Below are 21,155 nucleotides of genomic sequence, written 5' to 3' on the forward strand. Positions count from 1 at the left end.
CCTGCCGAGCCCGGCGCCCTCGCCCCCGGCTGCGTCCCTGAGCGCACTGTCGCCTGTGCTTTTCGCAGAACTTGTACGAGAGCATCAAGAACGAGCCGTTCAAGATCCCCGAGGACGATGGCAACGACCTGACGCACACGTTCTTCAACCCCGACCGCGAGGGCTGGCTCCTGAAGCTGGGTGAGTGGCGGCCGGCGGGCGGGCCCCGCGCTCGGAGCCCCCAGCCCTCGGCAGCCAAGGCCCCCGACCAAAGGCAGAAGCGCTAGAAGCCGAGGCCGCTGGGCCGAGCCCGCCCACGGTAGCCGGCCGCACGCCCCACATGCGATGGCTGCCGCTTTGAGCCCTGCCCTGTCCGAACGAGGCCATCCCGTCAGTGTCCATGGCAGAGTAACGGCCGTGCTGCACGAGCGTCCCAGAAAACTGCTCAGTTAGCATCCAGATAGACCCAAGGCAGTTTTCTGTACCAGAGGCAGGGCCTTTACTGCGAGAACCTGCGTGCCTTCTCTTGGTTTGGTGTGGCTGATTTTTGATGAGTGGTTTAAATGTGCCTTCTTGTTGTTTTCCTTCTGCCTGTGGCTCCCACCTTTCTGTTCTGTGACGGGCTGTCCCTGCTTGTCCTGCGTTAGGAGGTACGTACCCAGTGGCTTCCTGCCCCTTCCCCAGCTGCTCATTCCTCTCTCGGTTTCTCTCCCCTGTTGGTCTGTGTGAAGCTCTGAATTGTGGCTGCCATTCATCTGACCCATCTGGCTTTGGACTTGCTGGGGTTAGCTTCATGCAGGGTGAGCGAATGTGACACCCACACCCCCAGGGCCGGGCGAGGCGTGGCCGGAACGCCAGCCTCTCTGTGCCCGGGAGTGCATGGGAATGCCGTGTGGGAACGAGCTTGCCCCTCCGTGTCCCTGGGGCCTGAGCAGCCTGGAGACTGCTGGTCGCCTGCTCCATTCCCGTCCATCACCAGTTGCCTCTCATACTAACCGAGCGCATGTCTGCACCACCCCTGGACGGAGTCCGGAAACGTTTAAAGGGCTTCCTAACCATTGGCAAAGAAGTAGAGAAGTGTTAATATTTTCTGGGCAATTTGAGGAATTGGTAGGGTGGTTTTTTGTTTTGTTCTGTTTTTTTTTTCTTTCCGGGGGGGGGGGGTTGGGATTTCTGTCTCACTGTGACACGAGAGCCTGTGAGATGTGACAACACGTACCGACCAGGCAGTCTGAGAACACGCTGTAAGACACTGGGCCTGAGAGGATCCCTGCGGCTTTGTGTTCTTAGTCAAGGGGAGGGTAAGAGGCAGGTGTGAAGGCGTGTGCCAGGGCTCAGCTGTTGTGATTTGGGGTCTGGCTCCTACTTTTCTCTGGCTGTGCTGAGGTTTGGGAGAGTTCCAGATCTTTGGCTAGAGACCCAGAACCATAGCCGTGGACTTGGAGATTGCATGTCTCAGGTCACCTCAGACCTGTGGCCCCAGGGTCGGGGCAGAGGCGGGATGTGCCTGACAGGTCGGCAGCAGCATCTGGGCCTCTCCCGTCCCTGTGCCACCAGGGAGGGCCCCTCGTGTGACAGCGACAGTGCCAGCCTGCCTGGCAGTTGGCGTGGCCTCGGCACCAGTGGGAGATGTGCCTGCTTCTAAAGACAGAACCAGATGAGGGAGACAAAGGCACAGCGGGGCTTGCATTCCCACCCGTGTTCTGGTTGCACACGTAAGCCGTGCCCCTGAGCGCCCTGAGGAGCTATGGAGCTGGCAGGGTGCTGAGTGGATGCCCAAGGGGCCCCATGCAGACAGTTGTGGCCTCAGCACGGTGGGCAGGCGGGGGACCCGGGGTCGGCTCCTTCCGTGCTCCGCCGCCACGTGCACGGGTGTGAGAGGGGAGGTCGCGGCACTGGCGTTCTCGCGAGCTGTCACAAAGCTGGTGGTGCCGCTCAGACCTTGAGCCCACCGGCCAGCTGGGAGCCTCCTCCCCATGTGTCCGCTGCTGCCTCCCTCGGGTCCAGGCAGCCTCTGTACCCTCTCTGTTCCCGGAGCTGTGGTCATCCAGAGAGCTGGTTTCCCATCCAGACAGGTGGGTCTGCTCTCCACACCTGGACACAGTCCTGCCCACAGGCCGCCTCCCAGGAATCTTGATGCTGGCTTGGCCCCTGGGGACAGCTGGTTGGCATCGGGCTCTGAGGGCCAAGAAGGCAGTAAATCTGCTGGAAGCCAGTGGCGGAGATGGCTAGCTGGGCCTGGGTTAGCGCCGGACCCTTACCCAGCACAGGGCAGACCCAGGACGCACTGGACGCACAAGCGCTTGGCCCGGCGCCTACAACACAAGCGTAGGGGACAACGTGTGTTCTGTGCACGCGCTCAGATAGGAGTGGAGGTCACCACGTGACCTTGCTTACTTGTGTCCCATCAGAAACTCAGCCTTAGGCCAGGTGGCACTTTCAGAAGCCTGGATGCTTCGCAGGAGCGTTGGAGCGTCGCTCCGTGACCGTCAGGGGAATGTCTTACCGCCGCTGGGTTTTGAGAACGGGTCAGTTGTGTTACTAACACAGGCGTGTGGGGCAGAGCTGAGCTGTCCTGCAGAAAAAGTCTGTGTTGCAGGGTGTGTGGGCACGGCGGGCCTGGGAGCAGCCGCGGAGCTAGCAGCGGGTTCAGAGCGGAGAAGCCAGGCTCCTTTCCATAGGCTCGAGTGTGTGTGTGTGTGTGTGTGTGTGTGTCCATCCCTGTCCCCTGAAGCTCAGCCAGGAACACATGTAAGCGGAGCCTGTCTGTTCCCTTGCAGCAAAACCCGCGGTGGCTCCGACAGCAAAGCTCCCCCCACCCACCCCTGCTGGGCGTCCCCTGAGCTGGAAGGGTTCCTGGGGCTGGGCTGGGAGGCCCTTGGCCATGACCACCAACCCAGGGATTGGGCTCTCCAACACATGCCCCTGAACCTCAGGAGCAGTGGGGTGGGAGCGTCCGGGGCAAAACACTCTGGGGTTCCCGGCAAACCCGCTTCTCCTGGTGTCGGTGGTACAGGGTCAGCGATGGGACCTGAGGTGAGCGGAATACATAGACCGCCACCTAGGGACCTAGTGCAGGAGGATAGATGGAAGAGCGGGCGCCGGACAGATGGACAGGGTGTGGGCTCCTAGGAGGATTCTCTGAGAACCTGCTTGTGGGGCTGAGTGGAGGGAAGGTGCTGGCCGGAGCAGCGTGGTGGCCAGAAGGAAGGGCTGGGGGCAGCGAGGGGAGCCGCGGGGAGGCCTTGGAGGCCACCGAGGGGTTGGGGTCCTAGGCTGACAGTGTGCGAGTCTTTGAGAGCTTCAGGCATGGAGAGCCGGGATGAGCTTATCTTTTCAAGGGATGCCTGTGGCTGCTGTTGGGTGGACAGTGTGGGGGAGGCGGGCGGCCCAGCCCAGCACCAGTGCAGCCAGAGATGGACCTGGTGGGAGGGAGGCAGAGTGAACTGGGTTCGGGGGATGTACCTGGAGGGAATCTGTGCTCTCCCATCACTGGAGGACTTTGGGACGAGGGTCTCCTGGGTCCCCTCCCTGTGAACACAGGCTTTCCTGGGGTGCTGCTGTGGAGGTCAGGGAATGAGCAGGGCTCCTGGGGTGCCCAGCCCTGTGCTCGGTCTTTGAAGGAACTGAAGAGGCCCTGTCCAGAGGGAGCAGAGGATTCCAGGGCCGAGAGTCCTGAGGAAGCTGCATGGGGCTGTGGGGAGCAAGGGTCCCGCTGGGGCTGAGAGAGACGGGGGAGGGGATGTGGCCCTAGGCCCAAAGGCCCTGGGGCACGGGCATAGGGTCTGAGAGCCGTGCAGGGGGCAGCAGGAATCTGGGGGAGGCACATGGTCAGACCCTTCGTACAGGGAGCAGAAGTGAGGTGGGTGGAGCTGGGGGATGTCTGTCAGGGAGGGGGAGGCATAGCTGGACCTTCCTTCCCTGCACAGCCGAGGCCCCCTCCTCAGTGCCCAGCATGCCCGCACGCCAGCCTCTCCAGGCAGGTTGGGCCTACCCGAGGCCATCAAAAGGAGGTCTGAGGTCTGGTCAGTGAGGCAGGGGTGAGGGATCCCAGAGGGTCTCCCGAGGACCCGGCCGGTCGCACCGAATCCCAGCGGTCGTGACTCTCCCCCTGAAGCCGGCTGTCTTCCCTGCCTGGATTTCTGCAAACATCAAGGCCGGGAGGCCCTCTTGCCTCAGCCCCAGGCTGACCTGTCCCCCCCACCCCCACGTGACCCACACAGCCTTTCCTCCCCTGGTCCGGTCTCCACGGCACTCACTTGCTCACGTGTTGTAGAGAGAGGCGGGCAAGCTCCGCCCTGAATGTCACCTGGGGAGTGACCGAGTGGGGAGAGCTGCAGTCCATGGATTGCTTGATTCTGTTACCATGTGCGTGTTTTTCTCGTAGATTATGTGTTTTTAAACTTCATGTCAGAAGCAAGGGCTGGAAATTCAAGCCCGTTTGTGCTGAATATTTAAGGGTAAAAGATTTCCATTTTTCTAGCGAAAGGAGAGGAGACTCAGATGAGCTGTGTGTCTGCGTGTGTGTTTACATGTGTGTCCCCAATCTTGTTAAGAGATTAATTCAATCGAGTAATTCCCTGGACCAAGGAGTAATTGATACTGATGGATCCCAGGGCCTCGCAGAGCCCTGAGGTAACCGGATTAGGCCCCGGACAGGCCCGGAGCGGCACTGACTTCATCCTGTTGTCATTTCCATGTGGGGAAATTAAGCCCATTCATCACGACTAACGTTTCCAGAAAGGCGGTTCAGAAAGCGGTGGCATTCAGGAGGGGGCCCGGGTGGCCGTGGCGGGGGCGCCGGCCCGGGTGGGGGTGCATGTGGGGCCCGCTCGGCGCCAGGCCCCGTGGCTCGTCCGGGACTGCGCTCGGTGTGGGGCGGAGTGGCCCACGTTTCCACAAGGCAGGGAGCTAAAGACCGAGCGTGGCTCCTGGTGGCATTTCTGAAAACACAGTCATTTCGGTCGATCCCGGGCCCGCCCTTCTGGGCCCCGGCCCCGAGCGCGCACACGGGCTGGGGTTCACGAGCTCCTTCTGCTTCCAGGAGGCCGGGTGAAGACCTGGAAGCGGCGCTGGTTCATCCTCACCGACAACTGCCTCTACTACTTCGAGTACACGACGGTAAGTGGCCGGCGGCGGGCGCGGGCGCGGGCGGAGCAGCCCGGAGGGCACGGGCCGGAGCGAGGCTGGCTGTGCGCTCTTGTCTCGTAGGACAAGGAGCCCCGGGGGATCATCCCCCTGGAAAACCTCAGCATCAGGGAGGTGGAGGACCCGCGAAAACCGGTAAGCTGGCCTCCTCTCGCCGCCCCTGCGCTCCCGCGGCCCCCCGCGCTCCTGACGGCCCTCTGTCTCCGCCAGAACTGCTTCGAGCTGTACAACCCGAGCCATAAGGGCCAGGTCATCAAGGCCTGTAAGACGGAGGCCGACGGCCGGGTGGTGGAGGGGAACCACGTGGTTTACCGCATCTCCGCGCCGAGCCCCGAGGAGAAGGAGGAGTGGATGAAGTCCATCAGGTGCGCCCAGCCCCAGCTCAGAGCCCCGAGGGCTCTGGGTCCTTTGCACGCGGTGCGGTGGGAGAGCGTGTGTGTGTGCGTGTGAGCGTGTACGCCTGCACGTGGGGGAATAGGGGCATGTGTGCAGGACCCCCCCGCCTGCAGACACGCGCAGGCTCTAACGTCTCTGCTCTAACGTCTCCGCTCTGGGGCCCTGCAGGGTGCCCTCCGACCTCAGGCTTCTCCTTTCTCCCCAGAGCGAGTATCAGCAGGGACCCTTTCTACGACATGCTGGCCACGAGGAAGAGGAGGATTGCCAATAAGAAATAGATCTCTCCCGGCCTCAACAGGTGAAAGTAGAAACCAAAACCCCACAGCAGAAAGTGACTGGGAGCCTCCCCGACACCCTGGGCCCCGCCTCGCGCTCCCGCCACCTCCGCAGAGGAGGCAGCGCCTGCACCGCGTGGGCCGCTTCGCGGGAGCGCCGCTCTGGGGTCGCTCTGGGGTCGCCGAGGTCCAGACGCCCTCCTCCCGGCCCCGGCCCGCGGGGGCACCTGCTGCTTCCGTCAAGGGAGCCTTGTGCCGGTCATGCCGCACGCGCTCGCCCATGGCTGCGTTCACCATTCTAGAAGCCGCTGTTTTCTATCAGAACAAGAAAGGAAAAGCTACCACTTTTTTATTCAGAATTTTTTCTCAGATATATAGGATTATAGCTTTTATATGCCTTTTTATATTCTGAAATTATAACGGAAGATACTTTCTAACAGTAGTATTTTTAGAATGGCAGCTATAAATGTAACTCCTGGACACAAGTATATCCTGTGCACTGAAGGAAACTTCCGTCTATACGACATGCACAGCACCGAATCGGGGCGGCGGGCGGCGCTGGCCCGGGGGGCGGGTGTGCGGGCTGCTCTGCGGCCGCCCCGTCCCTGCCGGCGGAGTCCCGCGCGTCCCAGGGCAGGAGCTGGGCTCCAGGAAGCCGGTTTCCCTGGGACTCCTCTTCAGCTCAGACTTTGTGGCCCCACAGCGAACTTTCTAAGAAGGCAGATCGTTGAGATAGAAGTGACGGTTCTCTTGTAACTGCAGTCCCGGCACCATCTGTGTGTTGAGCCCCATGGAATGGCTGCTGTTTGCCTGTTGGGACCCCTGCCAGCAGTTCCATGTGGTTCAACGGAACCGTGGTGCCGACGAGCTTCCGACCCGGCTTCGCTACTTAAAACTTGTTGGCAAAACAAATGCTTTTTTTTACTGACCTAATGATGATAATTTGACCTGATCTCTTGCTGTAACGCATAGACAGCTAGACCGAATCTCATTCCATGTCTTCAAAGACTTACTCTCTCGCCACGAGCAGGGAGCGCACGTGCTGTGGGGTGAAGGCGCGGGGCACTTAGGGTTTCCTGTAAATAGTGTCAAACCCCAAGTACACGCTGGTGGTGGAACTTGAGAAGATCCACCATCAGGCGGTTGTCGGGTTACTGTTGGTCTCGTAGTAGGTGCTCAGGACGTCGGCTGGAGGGAGGATGGATCTGAGAGCAGGTTGGGGCTGCCGCGGGCCGAGGCTGGGGCGCTGTGTGCAGGGAGACCGCCTCTGGTTCTCCAGGATGGAGCCGTCACCCACCCGGCTGTCCCAGCGGCGGTCCCTGCCCTGCTGCGAGGGCACGCCCTGCATCTGCGGCCTTTAGAGGTCCCGAACTGCCCCGTGCACGATGAAAGTCCCAGAAAGCAGACCTCAGACCGTCGGCACCTGTGTGAAGATCTGACATACGAGTACCTGTCCCTGGGAGTCGCCTTGGTGCTGGAAGTGACCGGCCGTGGGCCCTGGCCTCGGCACCGCTGACCTTGACGTAGCTTTAAGTCACGCTAGATGCAAAGGGGTCTGAGCCTAGGACTCCGACCTGCATCAAACTGATTTTTTGTTTCATTCCCAAGCTTTTAGGCTTTGTTACTGTACTGATACCTCAAATTCAAAACTTTAGTTTCTGAGAAAGGCAAGTCGGCATTCTCGAAATGCGCGGCTGGTAAATATGCAACTCTGGCCTCCAGTCTTCCACGAGCAGAGGCGCCCGGAGCCCGCAACCAGGACCGCGGAGGAGCGCTCGGGTCTCGCGCAGGGGAGACTGCCCCTCTGCCTGTCCGCCCCAGGTAGGCCCCTGGGGGACAGGGCTGTCTGTCTGGGTTTGGCCTCAGCGGGGTTGGGAGAAGCGAGCGTAAGGAGAGCCCCATACGAAGGGTTTCTCTGGGCGCCTGCGAGGGCGCGTCTGGGCTGTGTCCCCAGGAGCGAGGCGGAGGCCACGGTGCTTACTCTGTAACCTGCCATCCGCGCGACACGAGATCCTCTGATTCCGGGTTTTGTTGTGACAGTATTAACACGACGGGCCTACGCGCCGTCACCCCCACTCCACCCTCAGGCCCGCCGCCCCCCAACGGGGCAGTGTTCCTCCTCCTCCCCACCCCCCACGTCCGCACGCAGTGCTTGAATTCAGCCCCAACTCTGGCCAAAGACGAGCTTTCCTCCAGAGGCCAAGGGCGGGAGGGGGTGGAGGGCGTGCGCTGGGCCGAGGACCACGGCCCTGCCGGCCTCGGTTAACACTGGAGGTCTCATTGACCCTGGACCCAGGGGAGCGACAGTGTCTTCAGGATCACGGAGCAACTTTCAACAGTTTAATGTGGTACCAAACTGAATCAAAATAGGAGCTATTTATAGATGAAGCAGCATTTAATGCTTCATATAAAGCAATGCATATTTTTAAAAGTTAAAATGCATATTATCTACATAGATGTGCTTTGCGGAAAGTTAGGTCTGTTGTAGACCCGAAACCACAAGTCGTGATTTCACATTTTCTTATTTTTTCTTAGACATTTCTATTTACAGTAAATATAGTTAATATGTAAATAATGTACAAAGAGATTTCTGGAGTGTTTGTTATTCAATGTATATACTCCCACAAGTTGCATGAAGAAAAAAACCCTATCTATTATCGATATCTGGTTGTAAAATGAATAGCAAAATTGGAAGTTGTATGGCTCTCAAATTGCAAATACTGTGTTCACAAAATAAAAAAAATGCATTGTTCAAACAAGATGGTCTAGGACTTTGTTCTTTAAAATAGATCGTCGGGTCCAGGAACTGACTCCCAGGCTCGACCTCCAGGCCCAGGGGGAGGCTGTGGCGTGGGCTTCAGAGGATTCTGAGACAGCGAGGGCAGCAGGAAGAAGTTGGTGAGAAGGGTCTGGTAAGCAAAGGGGGAAACAGCAGTAAAGAATAAGACACGAAATGTTTAATTTGCTGCCATTTATATACTATATAAATTTTACATGCTGTATATTTACAGTGGGGCAAGTGCTTTTTTAATCTTTAAAAAAACAAAGATCAAACTTTAGACATCTCTGAACAACACAAACTGTATAAACCATACAGATTATTCAGATACAAACTGTATTAAATACAGTTTTCCCCACTCCATCTCCTGATGCAGGACCAGTGAATTATAAGTGTATCACAGTTTGATAGCATATCCATATTAAAAATAAAATCACAGTATGATTTTGTCTGTAACTAGAAACTTTAAGGACCAAGCTGACAACTCAGACTCCAATATCATAGTCAAGACAAGAGACACTGTATAAAAAAGTGTTAAGTAATAAAAACATACTGTAGGCTTTACAAATAATGTTTGGATTATACATTCATAATGTAAATACTCATCATAACTGGTAAATTGATTGGAATAGTTCCACAAAGTTCAAAAACAGAACTTGTCTATAAAATACATTTTCAAATCTTGAATACAACTAAAATATGAAGCAAATTAGTTTCTAGTATCAGACATTACAGAAAACAGACTGCTCTCAAGTCTAGTTGAGAGCTCGTGAATCTTTAAATAAGTCTTTAAATTAAATATACACACTGTCAGTTTGTACTTTTAATAATTCCATGGTTTCCCGGCTGGTCTTGCACCGGACGTCTAACTTGGAGGAGCTTTCCATGGAATGCGAGCGGTCCACCTGAGTCTGATTAAGCAGCATTTGAGATGTTCCAGTCCAGGGCGTCACTGTCCGTGGGATTTATATACACGGTGTTTTACAATGGTCAGCAGTTGTAGAAAGTGTTCGTCCATTTGGAATAAGGGTAATTAAGAAAAGGTAAAAACTAAAAAAAAGTTCTCCATGGTAAAATCTGTACAGTCTTTACTAAAGAAGCACCACGCAGATTTGAACAGAGTTATTTTCTATATTTATAATTTAAGCTGGGCTGGGGATGGCTTCTGTTGAACACGTTGAATCTGAAAGACAAGAGGCAGCAAGCAGCAGGCGTTAGTACCTCCCGAGGCAGGAGCGCGGGCCCACGGGGCTGGGGGGCTCCAGGCGGGGCCTGGCCGTCCCTAACACCGACAACTCTTTCGTGCGCTTCCTCTCGGCACAGTTCCGCCAGGTCTTTGGGGGAAGCTCTTCTTCCTTAAACTGGTCACTTGGCCTTCCGGAAGGGCCGGGAAGGAAGAGGCTGCCCGGCCGGCTGTGCGGAGGGAGCCACCTGCTGGGCGCGGGCCGCCCTCGCAGCCCCGGCCGCCACTAATCGGCTCAATCCTTCAATTCCCTTTCGCTAGAGAGTCTGAGTCTAATTCCTTACTTAGGCTTAGGTCTCTTCCTTAAGACGCTTCGAGAAAGCAGGTTAGTTAGCTGCACGTTAATCTTCCGTAGATAATTCGGGGAAATCCATGTCAAATCCCCCCTGCTGCCTACACGTCCCACTCCGGACACGAGTAAGTCCCTTCAGGAGCAAGATGGCACACTGTCCTGTCTACCTCGGCAAATGCGGGCCACAAGCATAAAGGACTAGCTCCCGGGGCCACCGGATCCAATTCCAGTAGTCACTGGACACTGCCACAGCTGGCATGTCACAGGTACCTGCACCTCATTCCGGTCATGCCGAGTCCTTGTGTCGGAAATTGGGGTGACCTCCAGGTCTGCACGTGGACTCGGTGCTCCTGGCCGGGACATCAGGGGTGGGGACCCGTGGCCGTGTGTGGGAACGGGGCCGCCGGGGCTCCGCTCCTGGGCCAGGTGGCTAAGTCTGGGTGGAGGAAGGGGCTTCTCCTTCCGAGTCCGCCCTGGCCCTGGCGCCCTCAGCTTTCCCTAACTTTCTTACAAGAAGCAGAGGAGGGGGGAGCAGGGGGGTGCTGCCCGAAGGAAGGGACACCACGTCCCCGAGCCAGAACCAAGGACAGGGGTCTGAGCACAGCTCCAGCGCTTGACCTGGGGGTCAGAGGAGTCTGCCACCCTCGCGGGGAGCCCCCCACACCTGCTCCCCGCAGCACCGCCTGTCTCCCCGAGGCCCCAGACTCCATCTGTGCCCCTCGGTGCCTCTACAAACAAGTATGAAACATACAGAGGAAAACTGCTTACCATAACTAGTGAATTTTTTGTTTTGAGGCCAAGTTTTCAATCACCTAGAAAGCAAAGAATCAGGAAAGAGATTTTAATGATGGCTTTGCAGAATTTTTTGTGCCTGTGCTGTGCGTGTACATTGAGCGATTACACTTAGAACCCGTTCTCGGCTGGGGGCTCGCTGCCTGAAATCCGGCCGCACAGGACGAGCAGGGGGACCCTGCCACATGTCTCTCCCTCCACGTGTCTTTCTGAAAACGAAACTTGATGCAATGCCTGCAAAGCAGCGAAAGCCGTACCCACAGGGATGCTTCGCTCTCAGCCCATGAGACTGCTCGGCATTTTAACAGCAGGACAGAACAGAGCTCAGGCCAAAGAAACGGAAGTGAGAGTTTCATGCAGCCGGAGGACAGGAGTCTGAGAAGTGACTAGTCAAGGTCTCAGCAATAGGGGACACGTGGCAGGCAAGCAAAGGGCTACGACATCCGCATCCAGAAGACTGAGATGCTTGGCATGCAAGCCCAAGCCAGGTGGTCCCTGTCCTTCAGGACAGGAGGGGACAGGCACACAGGTTCCTGTCTGCTCTCCTCGGAAGCGCCGGCTGCACACCAGCCATCGGGTGCAACCGGATAGGACAGAAACGGCCACCACGCGACACAAAGCCTGACCTCAGCCCCTAGAGACATGTGCCTGGGCCCCCAGATGCCAACTACCGAGGTTCACACTCAGCCTGCTTTCCCTCCAGAGCCATCTCTGTGGGGAAGCTGCCCTCCACTGTGCGCCAGCGGCCTCGGAGTGTGGTCCTTCCAAGACCTGCAGCCAGGTGGGGAAGATTCTGGCAACAAAGCAGAATCCCCTCAGGGGCCGCCTACTACTTCCTCCCAAGCACCAAGCAGAGGTAGAAGGGACTGGATCCTCACCAAGCCAAGCCCTTCCCCAAATCACCAAAATGTTCAGGGGAAACCAATCTGAAGATTCACATAATTAATCTCTCTAAAACACCCAGAGCAGACAACAGCCCAGCGTCACTTGCCGGCCACGGCCACTCTTCTCCTCTGCCCCGTGCCACCCAGGCCCCCATGGCACGGCACGCTGCACAGCCCCTCCCGCTGGGACAGTGCCTCCCTCTCAGTGTCTGCTTCTCTAATGCCAACACTCGGGGCCCGTCTGTCCTTCCTCCGTCCACAGCCACACTGACAGCGGGCCACTGGACAGACTGGTCTGCCCCCAAAACGCACATCTCACCCAAGTTCACAACACAGTCAAGAACCAAAGGGCCTCTGGACAACTGAGAAGCCGCATCAGAGTCCTAAAAGCGCACCTCAGGCGTCAGGGGCAGGGCTGGGCGAGCTTCTCGTGCAAAAGGCCAGAAGACTACCACGTTCCACTCTGGGGCCGGCTGGGCTCTTGGCAAGACTCGCCAGGGCAGCGCGGCGCCGTGGAACCAAGCAGGCTGGGCTCGCCCTGAGCACATTCCGGACACGGCCACATCTCACGTGCAATGGCATCTTCTCCTTCGGACTTCGCCAGCCATTTAAAACCCATAAAGCCCTTCTTCACCGGCAGGCCCCACGCAGCACAGCGGACAAGCCCTCCGCCCCTCCCGGGCCCACGGTCTGGGTCACCGACATGAAGCTGAACGCCGAGAGGGGCTGCTTTAAGTGCAGCCCGAGCAGAAAGGGCTATGAAAGCACATCGGAAGACAGCGGTGCAAAGTGGGTAGGAATCCAAGCCCTCCCACCCCCACCCTGGAGGGATTCGCTCAGCAAGAGCCAGGGCCCCGCAACACAGGCGCCCGCAAGGTCTCGGCTCTGCCGGGGGCCGACAGCTGACGTGCCGCAAGCTGAGTTTCAGGTTATACTCCGAATGCTAGAGTTTTAAAGACTCAGGAGGGAAAGAACACACTGTGAAAACATTTCTGGCAGAAATGGCTTAAGAACAAAAGCCCGGGTCCTTCATGAGACACACACACACGCACAGCCCCAGACTCCAGAGGTCTGGCTACAGCGGCTCCACTGAGCCCAGTCCCGTGTCACCGAGGCTTCCCACACACACTAAGGGGTCAGTCCCGCAGCTCCACACCGTGCAGCTGAGCCCCACGCTCCGAGGGGGAGCCAGGGTGCAGCAGACGGGGCACACGGCTCCCGCTGGAGCGCACACCCTTTTACGCCATTTGAGGGTTTCTTCCCCTGTGTTAACAAGAAATCGTTGCTATACTCTTAATTCCAAGTATCTCCTCTTACCCTGGCCACACTCAGACAGAGGACACCTGTCATCCCTGCTTCCCATCCTTAAGTGTTTTCTCTTCTCACGGAAGGGCCCAACACCTTCCAGAGGCAGGCCATCGGTGAGGGGGAAGGCGCCGTCCGTTCTCCGGAAACGGTCAACAGTCTCACGGCTGGCGGCCTTGGGTAGGTGCGGTTCTAAGTCCTTAGCAAAGTCCTCGGATTTCCTGGAGTGCCTCTTCTTTTTCTTCTTCTTTTTTTTGTGTCTGTGGAGGTCAGCATCAGAGCATGCTACTGAAAGATCGGAATCCTGCTGATGCCTGCGGAGGAATAAGCCAGAACTCAAACCACCAAAAAACCCGACTCGCCTCCGAGAGGCCCGGTCCTCGGCTTTCAGCCCCACCACGCAAACGCCTGGCATGCATGCAGCGCTGAGGGTCCCACCTAAGTACAGATGCACCGTGCGGAGCGTCTGGGTCCAGAGGAGGAGGTCCCCCACGTGGACCCCACCCACCACTCCCTGAGCGCCACTTGGGGGCGACGGCCACAAGCCCAGAGGAAGGATCTCACTACCTTTCCCCAAAACGAGTGGCGGAGGGACCATTGCTTTCGCCAGGAGACTCAGGCACACAGAAGGGAAGGAGGGTTTCCCTCGGGTAACCGTGCCTGTGTCCCTACGGCTCTCGGTAACCTCTCCCCAGGGTTTCCATCTCAAGAGATGTCAGATATCATAAATCTCGTCATGGAAAAGTCATTTTCAAGACCATCGATCTCCACCCAATTTAGCTTTTTAGAAATACAAAAACAAACATCCCCACTAGATTTCAAACTGGGAAATGGAGACAGAAAACAGACAAGGCCGAGGCAACAAGTGGCCATCTCGGACCTGTGCCATTGGCGGGCCGGCCAGCAGCAGGGGCACGGCGGCCTCCCTGTGCCTGCCTGCCTGGTGGTCCCTGAGGTGCGAGAAAACACAAACAGGTATGAAACCATAACTACATCTGACGAGTGAGAGTATGCACACCAGTGACGCGGTCCAAGACTCCCAAGTTCCTGGTACAGACCGTGGCACACTTACTCCCACGGATCCTAGAGCTCGGACCAAAAACGGCAACATCATTTTGAAAAGGGAGGTTCCGGAGGCACTTTGCAATGCCGTGAAGTAAAATACAGCATCAGCATGGAGCTGGGGCTCCGGAATCTACCGTGGAGGAAGCTCACGCCCCGCAACGGGCCACGGGAATCCAGCCACCGCCACCGGAGCCAGCGCCGCACGTGGGGCCGGGCCGGCTTCCCGTGGACGCGGCCGGAACCGGGCCTCTCCCACCGCCGCGCAGGCAGCCTCACCCTCACCTGGAATCTCGGCCTCGGTGTTTGTCTTTGGATTTCTTTTTCTTCTTTGATTTTTTGTGCTTCTTCACTTTAGGCTCTTCCAAGGGATCCTTCTGGAAGCCCCTCCAGGCCTTCTTCTCGACGTGACCATCACTGTTCTCCACACTGTCGTACCTCCGTTTCCGGGACTTGGCATTCTCGTGTTCGTGAAACCGATCGGCGAGGTTACAATTGGTGTCTTCGGCTACAAGTGCAATTTTCTCGTGGGGGTACTTCTCGGGGTACGGGAGGAGGGCGTGGGGCGGGCCTGCCCGGGGGCTGCCGAAGTGGTGCCGGTCCTTCCCCTTGGCGGCCGGCTCGTAGCCCTGCCTGCCTCTGTAGTAGTCCTTGTAGGGCCGGCCGCCGTACGGGCCCGCCTTGGCGTACTCGCGGGGGCCGTGGAAGGGCTTCCACTCGCGCGCCTCCCTGGCCGTGTACGGGGCGTACCTGTCGTGGTAATACCTGCATTTGTCCCACCGCAGTCTGTCCGGGTAGTGCTTCTCCCGGCCCCAGGAGTGCTCGCTTTCGGAGTGGTGGTACCTGCCCCACTCCCTGTCCGACGCGCCTCTGCTGCGGGAGTGGTGGCGGCTGTACCTGCCCAGGGAGCGGTGCTCGCCGGGGCTGAGCCTCTGGCTGGGACAGGGGTGGGGCTGGCCCCCGTTGCAGTGCTGCGTCCTGTAGCGCTCCTGCCCGGCCCGCTCCCGCACGGATGAGTGCCGCTTTCGGTGGTAGTGTTCCGCGGTCTGGCTCCCGCTCTCCCGCGCGCGTTCGCCACTGGACGAACGCTCTCTTCGGTTGCGATAATGTCCTCGATCAACTTTTCTGAGGATACTGATTTTTTCCTTAACTGGAGAATGATCTGGAACTTTTTGTCCAACCTTATTTTCTTCACATTTCTCCCCGTTACTTTGCTCGGGGCCCCCTTCTGAATGATCTTCTGTGATCTCGTCTACTTGAGGGGAGGGCGAGTCCTCGGCAGCCATGCCTGTGCCCCCAGGAGGGTCCTCCAAGTCCAGGCACGTGTCTCGACTGACGCAGACCAAGAGTTCGTGCTCACAGGCACCCTCGGGATGTACCGGGGGGCTTGGGCTCGAGCTCCCCGCTGTCTCCACTGCGGCCGAGGCCCGTGGGCTCTCTGTTAACGCCCCCGATACGGCCTGCGGTGGTCTGCTCTGGTCATCCGTTAAATCCCCGGGGTCACACAGTTTAGGGAGTGGATCGGCCCCCGTGGTATTTTTAGTGCTGTTGCAAAGAGTGTTGGCACTGGGCAAAGACTCCTCGGGTCTTGCTAAAATGTTCTCGGAGACTTCTTCTTTGGTAGATTTGACGCTGGGGTCTAAGGGCGGCAGAGCCTTCAACTTGCTGCTAAGGCTCGTGAGGGTCTCCAGCTTCTCTCGGGACTTGGGAGAGGGACTGCCAGCCTCCAGCTCTGCGCCGGGGTCCCCTGCAGGACCTTCCTCTGTTCCAGGTGCGCTGCAGCCCCGTCAAAACAAAGAAATCAATACATCAGTCATGGGCTTGAGCGCTTTCTGGCTTACAGGGACAAAAACTTCAAAACATTCCTTTACTAAATAATCTATGCCTTTAACATATCTGGCTGGAGCCCGATGCTGGGCTTATCATTTTTGGAAACTTCAAATGTCCTCTTTCCCTCATTAAATAAAAACATGAAATTCTCTATCAGGCTTATCTACTATCCCATTTTTCCACTACAATAATCCTGCAGTTCTAGGCTCCTTCTGTTTTCAGAGATACTTCTAATAACCAGAATAGTTAAATTGAATAACCAGAAAAGTCAAATCGGCGACCAGAGGCTCTAACTTTTCCTCTGCGTTTCTCCCAAGCCTCTGAGGTCGAGTCATTATCTCCAAACAGAGCCAACAGCTCCTTGGAACCTATGAACTGGAGGAACCAGTGAGGGTTCAGAAAACCTTCCTGGAGGACATGACCTCTGTCCGCCCCTGCCTGCTACAGAGCTCTTGAGGTATGCTCGAGGTTACTGAAAGCTGCCAGCAAACAATAGCAACCCTCCAGGGGCCTCACTCTCTAGTGGGAAAATACCTGGGGGAGGGGGCACAGATGAGGTCAGGACAGACAAGGTGCCTCGAGCGCGGCCTTGAGAGTCTCGAGCCAGCATGTAAGAGCAACACCCACTGGGTTACAAAACATGCGTGGTTCTGTTTATACAACCGTCTACAGTAATCCTCACGGACACGACATCTGAGGACAAACTAAGCTAGACTAGGAAAGGAACAAAAGGAAAGTCATTACAAAGTGCCTGAGGGTTCGCACGGTCCCCTCTTGAAGGTAAACGGGAAAGGAGTGCTCTTCCCATACAGACTCCACTCCGTTTTAATCTTTAAACCTTTCTGACCACTGTTCAGGAAGGGTGGCCCCCCCCGCCAGGGGCTGCTCTGAAATGTGGGGTGCATTCTGGGAGCCCCACTAGCACAAGTGGGCAGGGGGACAAAGCAGGCAGTGGCATGGAGGGAGTAAGCGTTCCACTTCCCACACCCTGACATTCACGTGGGCGAACACCCCCGCTCTGAGATCATTGGCAGTTTTCATGGATGTGACACTTTCTAGGAACACAACTACTGTGCAAAACCAGAGATGACCAGAATGTCACCAAAGTTGTCCCCCAAGAGGACATCACACTCTGATGGTGAAATGTGTGCGTGGGACTGTGCTTCGGACACCAGGCCACGTCCCACATGGCGAGGCTCAGAGCAAACCGCATGGAGTGTCGTGCAGGAGCGCGGGCCCGCTGGATGTGTGCAAACCCAAACGCCACCGCGTGGTACACCCCATCTTTCACTCCCATTACATGACACTCAGGAAACGTACCCATTTAAAAAAGCAAAACAAAGCATTCAATGTGGAAACAGATTGTCTTATCTATGAGTGCAATTTCAGGATTCTAGAAGGAGAACAAAATATCTGCAACTTGATAGAATCAAGAAGCCCTGCCCTACCACCTTAGCAAGCCCTCACGTTTGTCCCTGGAAGGCTAGGTGTCAGATTCAGAAACGTTCCGTAGCGTCCCTAAGCCAGAGAGACGCGGCTGGGCAGGAGAACAAAGTGTTAGCTTGAGGACATCATTTTCATGGAAAAAATGACAATTTTTCCAATCAATTTTTTCTTTTCTTTCCTAAGAGACACTTAGCAAATTCTCTAGATCATGAATCGAATCATTCCATGATTCAAAAGGTTCATGATGTGCAGGCATGGTCTCCTCTCCTGTCATCGTCTTACCTGGTTTCTTCTGTCGAGCCTTTTGCCTTGCTGCTGAGTTTGAAGGTCTCTAAGATTTTGTCTTCTGGGAGGAGCGGCAGAGGAGCAGGCATCAACTGCAATGAAAAACAAAGCTCTTTCAACTCTCGCTACCGCCAGGCACCTCCTGTCTCCAGCCGTGAACGGCTGCCCGTGAGAGCCAAAGCCGAGCCCGCCTGCCGGGGCCGTCCCAACACACTCACCTTTCCGGGCAGACCGTTCGCCTTAGAAAAGGGATTTTCTGAGTGTAGAGCAGGCGGGACTTGGCAACTGGCACCGTCACAAGACAGACCGTTTTCCTTCAGGTCACTGTCTGTACTATCAGCACCATTTAGAGCAAGGGGCTCTCGGAGCTCGAGCAGAGAGGACTCGTCATCCTCTGCATCCTGCACAGAAGAGTTCGAGCTCTCGATCGTACCGAGACCGTTCTCCTTGCCCAGGCCCTTCGCCTCCTCGTCAGACTCCTCGGACGACTCGGCGCCGTAGGGCACCAGGACGCTGGAGCTCAGCTTGGACTTGCCGTTCATCACGGGCTTAGAGCAGGACTCGCTCGGGGTCATCTGCTTTGTGACTTTACTGGAAACTGCCGTCGTAGGTGCGCTCGAGGTAGACTGTATTGCAGAAGAATTGGTAACGGTAGAAGAGGGAACAGGCTTGGTGGGGTTCTCCAAAGAACCGCTGTGAAGGTTAGGCTGGGACTGGCCTTGACGAACAGGTAACTTGTTGTGAATACTGATCGTGATTTTTTGTTTCTTGGGATGTTCTGGAATCACTGAGGGCCTGTTAACGGACCAGTTTGGAACAGAAGTCGAAGCATTAACAGAACCAGCCCGGCTGACACTGGAATTTCCACTAGGACTTGACATGGAACTGCTTGGTGCTTCTTTCAATGGTCCGGTCCCATTTAAGTGAGGTGGGTTCTGGAAGAAAGAAGACCCCAGCTGGTGAGAGCCCCAGAAATGGTCACAGACAAAGAATCCACTCTGGCTGGGGCCCTTCCCATTTTGCTCATCTTTTTCTTTTTTGGAATATCCAGTTTCCCACACCTAGAAACACATCCTCTTCTTGTCCACTCCTGACCACCTCCGGGTCTGTGTTTTCTGTTAAGTGATCAACGACTATTTCTGTCTGAGAACCACCCCCACCCAAATTCTTTCTGCTCCAATCTGACAGAAATGAACAGGCCCCTTTGGGCACAGAGTCCTGTTATGTGTTCCTGGCTGGGTGTCCTGGAAGCCACTGCTGTACAGCCAGAAGTGCCAGAGAGCAGGCATGGCCACTGGCCGAGGAGCCAGGGAAATGGGTGGCACGAGCAGTCACACAGAGCGGCTCTGGGCACTGTCTCCCCTCCATGTCCCCTCTGAATCCTACTCATAAGCCGTCCTGCCCCAGACCCCACCTAGGCTGCTCTCTCCTAGAGGGGCAAACTAGGGGCCATGGGTGAGATCTCATTCAAGAGGGGTTCTGCCGGGGCCTTCACAGAGTTTTCTTAAATACCTGAAGTAGTTGCTATCTTAACACTGGAAGGTTTCACATGAAGGAAGACAAAAAACCTCAGAAAAAATCAGTATCAGCCACCCCCCAACACAGGGCACGTGCTCTCCAGCTGGCCAGAGTCCTGATGTCACTATTAAGCAGAGCCCAGTGCAGGAGCCCATTACCTGCCCAGCTCCCAGAGGCATTTGATTTGTGACTACGGCTAGAACCCAAACACTGTCCAATGTCCACAAAAAACAGCACACAACTAGACCATCTGCTGATTCAAAACAAAGCACACTCAAACAGAAAGGCTGTCACAGCACTGTAGTACGGGGGGCGGGGTGCTTCCACATGCGGACAGGTTGTCCAAAAGCACTGCATAAGGCCAGCCAATGTCCAGCCTTCCCTCCTGAAGACCTGTGTGTCACATGACCCAGGCATCCGACCCATTCTTCCGGAGAGGCCACAAGGGGGTGCGTCTGACCTGTGGACGGCAGACAGGCCACACCACACTTCTGAAAAGGCTACATGGACACACTGAAAATATGCTTTTTGTGAGTCACTTTCCTATTTCTAGCATTCATCAAGAGTCCACAAATATTTAGTCCACTCTGAACGGAAGTCCAAAGCGAGAGCTAAACTTTCTGGTGTTTAGGGGCGCCTGGGTGGCTCAGTCGGTTGAGTATCTGCCCTCCCCTCAGGTCATGATTGCGGGGTCCTGGCATCGAGTCCTGCGTTGGGCTCCTGCTCAGCAGAGAGCCTGCTTCTCCCTCTGCCTCTGCCCCTGCTCATGTGCTCTCTCTCTTGCTCGTTCTGTCTCTCAAATAAATAAAATCTTAAGAAAATAAATAGAACAAAATAAAACCTCTGGCGTTTAGATATACCTATACCCAGACTTTCTTCTTGTTCCTTACATTCACACTCTGAGATCTTCTGTATATTTGAAATATTTTACAATTAATGGCTTGAATAAACGTTTTTGACAAGAAATTCAGTCATACGAGGACACGGCGGCTACTGCAGTGTTAACCGGAGGCTTCGAACAATACCCAAGTTACCACAGAGATTACATCCAACCTCTGGAATGTTACCTTTATCATGTGAGAGGGGAGCTGTGGTCCGATAAACCCTGACGCAGCCTGTTTGTTGTTGACAACGCGCTGGCTGATCACGGGTCGGGGCGAGGACTGGCCGGGACTGTGAGTGGAATGAGTGATTTCACCTCCATTTTTCACATCGTGGGACCTGGGACAGAAAGTGACAGCGCTTAGGGCTTCATAGGGCATGTCCTTAGGAGAGATTCATTTGTAGCCCCTCAGGGAACAGAATGGGAAGCCACAGCGCTCAGAGCTACACACGGGATCCCCTCCGAGTCCAGGTTAGCGGCAGGTGCTCTGACGGGGAGGTAATCGTGCAAGTGGTATTGGATTGTGTGTCCCCGAGATGCCACCACCTGAAAGCAATTCTTCTTTTCTATTTACATTCTTCTCATTATAAGTACATGCTGTTACAGGAAGTCTGTATCCAGAAGTTAGAAACACTAACACTGTGCCTCGTCTCACCCATGAGAGGCATTTACTATTCAGATTTACTGGACTATCCTCCAGGCTTTGGCCTGTACTGGTTTTTTCAATACCAGTGTGAGAGATTTCAAGCTGCTTTTTCTCCATATATACACAGAGCACTTTCTCGTATCATTTAGGAAAAAAAAAAAAGCACCATAAAAATCATTTTTAACAGCTGCATAATAGTCCAACACATGGATATGCTACAATTTACACACTCATTCTGCTAATATTGGAAATTTTAGGATGTTCTTAATTTTCAGCTACTATAAATGAATACCTTGGAGCACACATCACACTTTTTCTAAGACCACACATTTTGAGAAATGGAATTAGCGAGTGGGAGTACACAGCAGCAACAGGACAGACGCGAGCCGGTG

At 55.7% G+C, this 21,155-nt stretch overlaps 2 protein-coding genes across 6 annotated transcripts in view; one reads left to right on the plus strand and one right to left on the minus strand.

The window, feature by feature from the left end:
• The window catches only part of CYTH3 (cytohesin 3), a 61,593-nt gene extending 53,036 nt beyond the window's left edge, over nucleotides 1-8,557 (plus strand). For 4 of the 5 annotated variants that reach the window (XM_034669789.1, XM_019796678.2, XM_034669788.1 and 1 more), the window contains 5 exons: nucleotides 69-180; nucleotides 5,024-5,100; nucleotides 5,191-5,262; nucleotides 5,338-5,492; nucleotides 5,729-8,557. In XM_034669789.1, coding sequence (XP_034525680.1) covers nucleotides 69-180; nucleotides 5,024-5,100; nucleotides 5,191-5,262; nucleotides 5,338-5,492; nucleotides 5,729-5,801 — 489 coding nt within the window. In that variant the 3' untranslated portion in view covers nucleotides 5,802-8,557. The remainder of the gene's footprint in view (nucleotides 1-68; nucleotides 181-5,023; nucleotides 5,101-5,190; nucleotides 5,263-5,337; nucleotides 5,493-5,728) is intronic. The other variant, XM_019796675.2, reaches the window with a different exon arrangement.
• Nucleotides 8,558-8,734: 177 nt separating this feature from the next.
• USP42 (ubiquitin specific peptidase 42) overlaps nucleotides 8,735-21,155 on the minus strand; it is a 43,425-nt gene continuing 31,004 nt past the window's right edge. Inside the window, exons 11-17 of the mRNA XM_034669787.1 lie at nucleotides 20,302-20,455; nucleotides 17,935-18,651; nucleotides 17,714-17,808; nucleotides 14,441-15,931; nucleotides 13,106-13,407; nucleotides 10,881-10,924; nucleotides 8,735-9,760 (exon numbers count right to left, since the gene is read on the minus strand). Coding sequence (XP_034525678.1) covers nucleotides 10,917-10,924; nucleotides 13,106-13,407; nucleotides 14,441-15,931; nucleotides 17,714-17,808; nucleotides 17,935-18,651; nucleotides 20,302-20,455 — 2,767 coding nt within the window. The 3' untranslated portion in view covers nucleotides 8,735-9,760; nucleotides 10,881-10,916. The remainder of the gene's footprint in view (nucleotides 9,761-10,880; nucleotides 10,925-13,105; nucleotides 13,408-14,440; nucleotides 15,932-17,713; nucleotides 17,809-17,934; nucleotides 18,652-20,301; nucleotides 20,456-21,155) is intronic.

This window comes from Ailuropoda melanoleuca, chromosome 10 (assembly GCF_002007445.2).
Source record: "Ailuropoda melanoleuca isolate Jingjing chromosome 10, ASM200744v2, whole genome shotgun sequence".
NCBI classification, from domain to species: domain Eukaryota; kingdom Metazoa; phylum Chordata; class Mammalia; order Carnivora; family Ursidae; genus Ailuropoda; species Ailuropoda melanoleuca.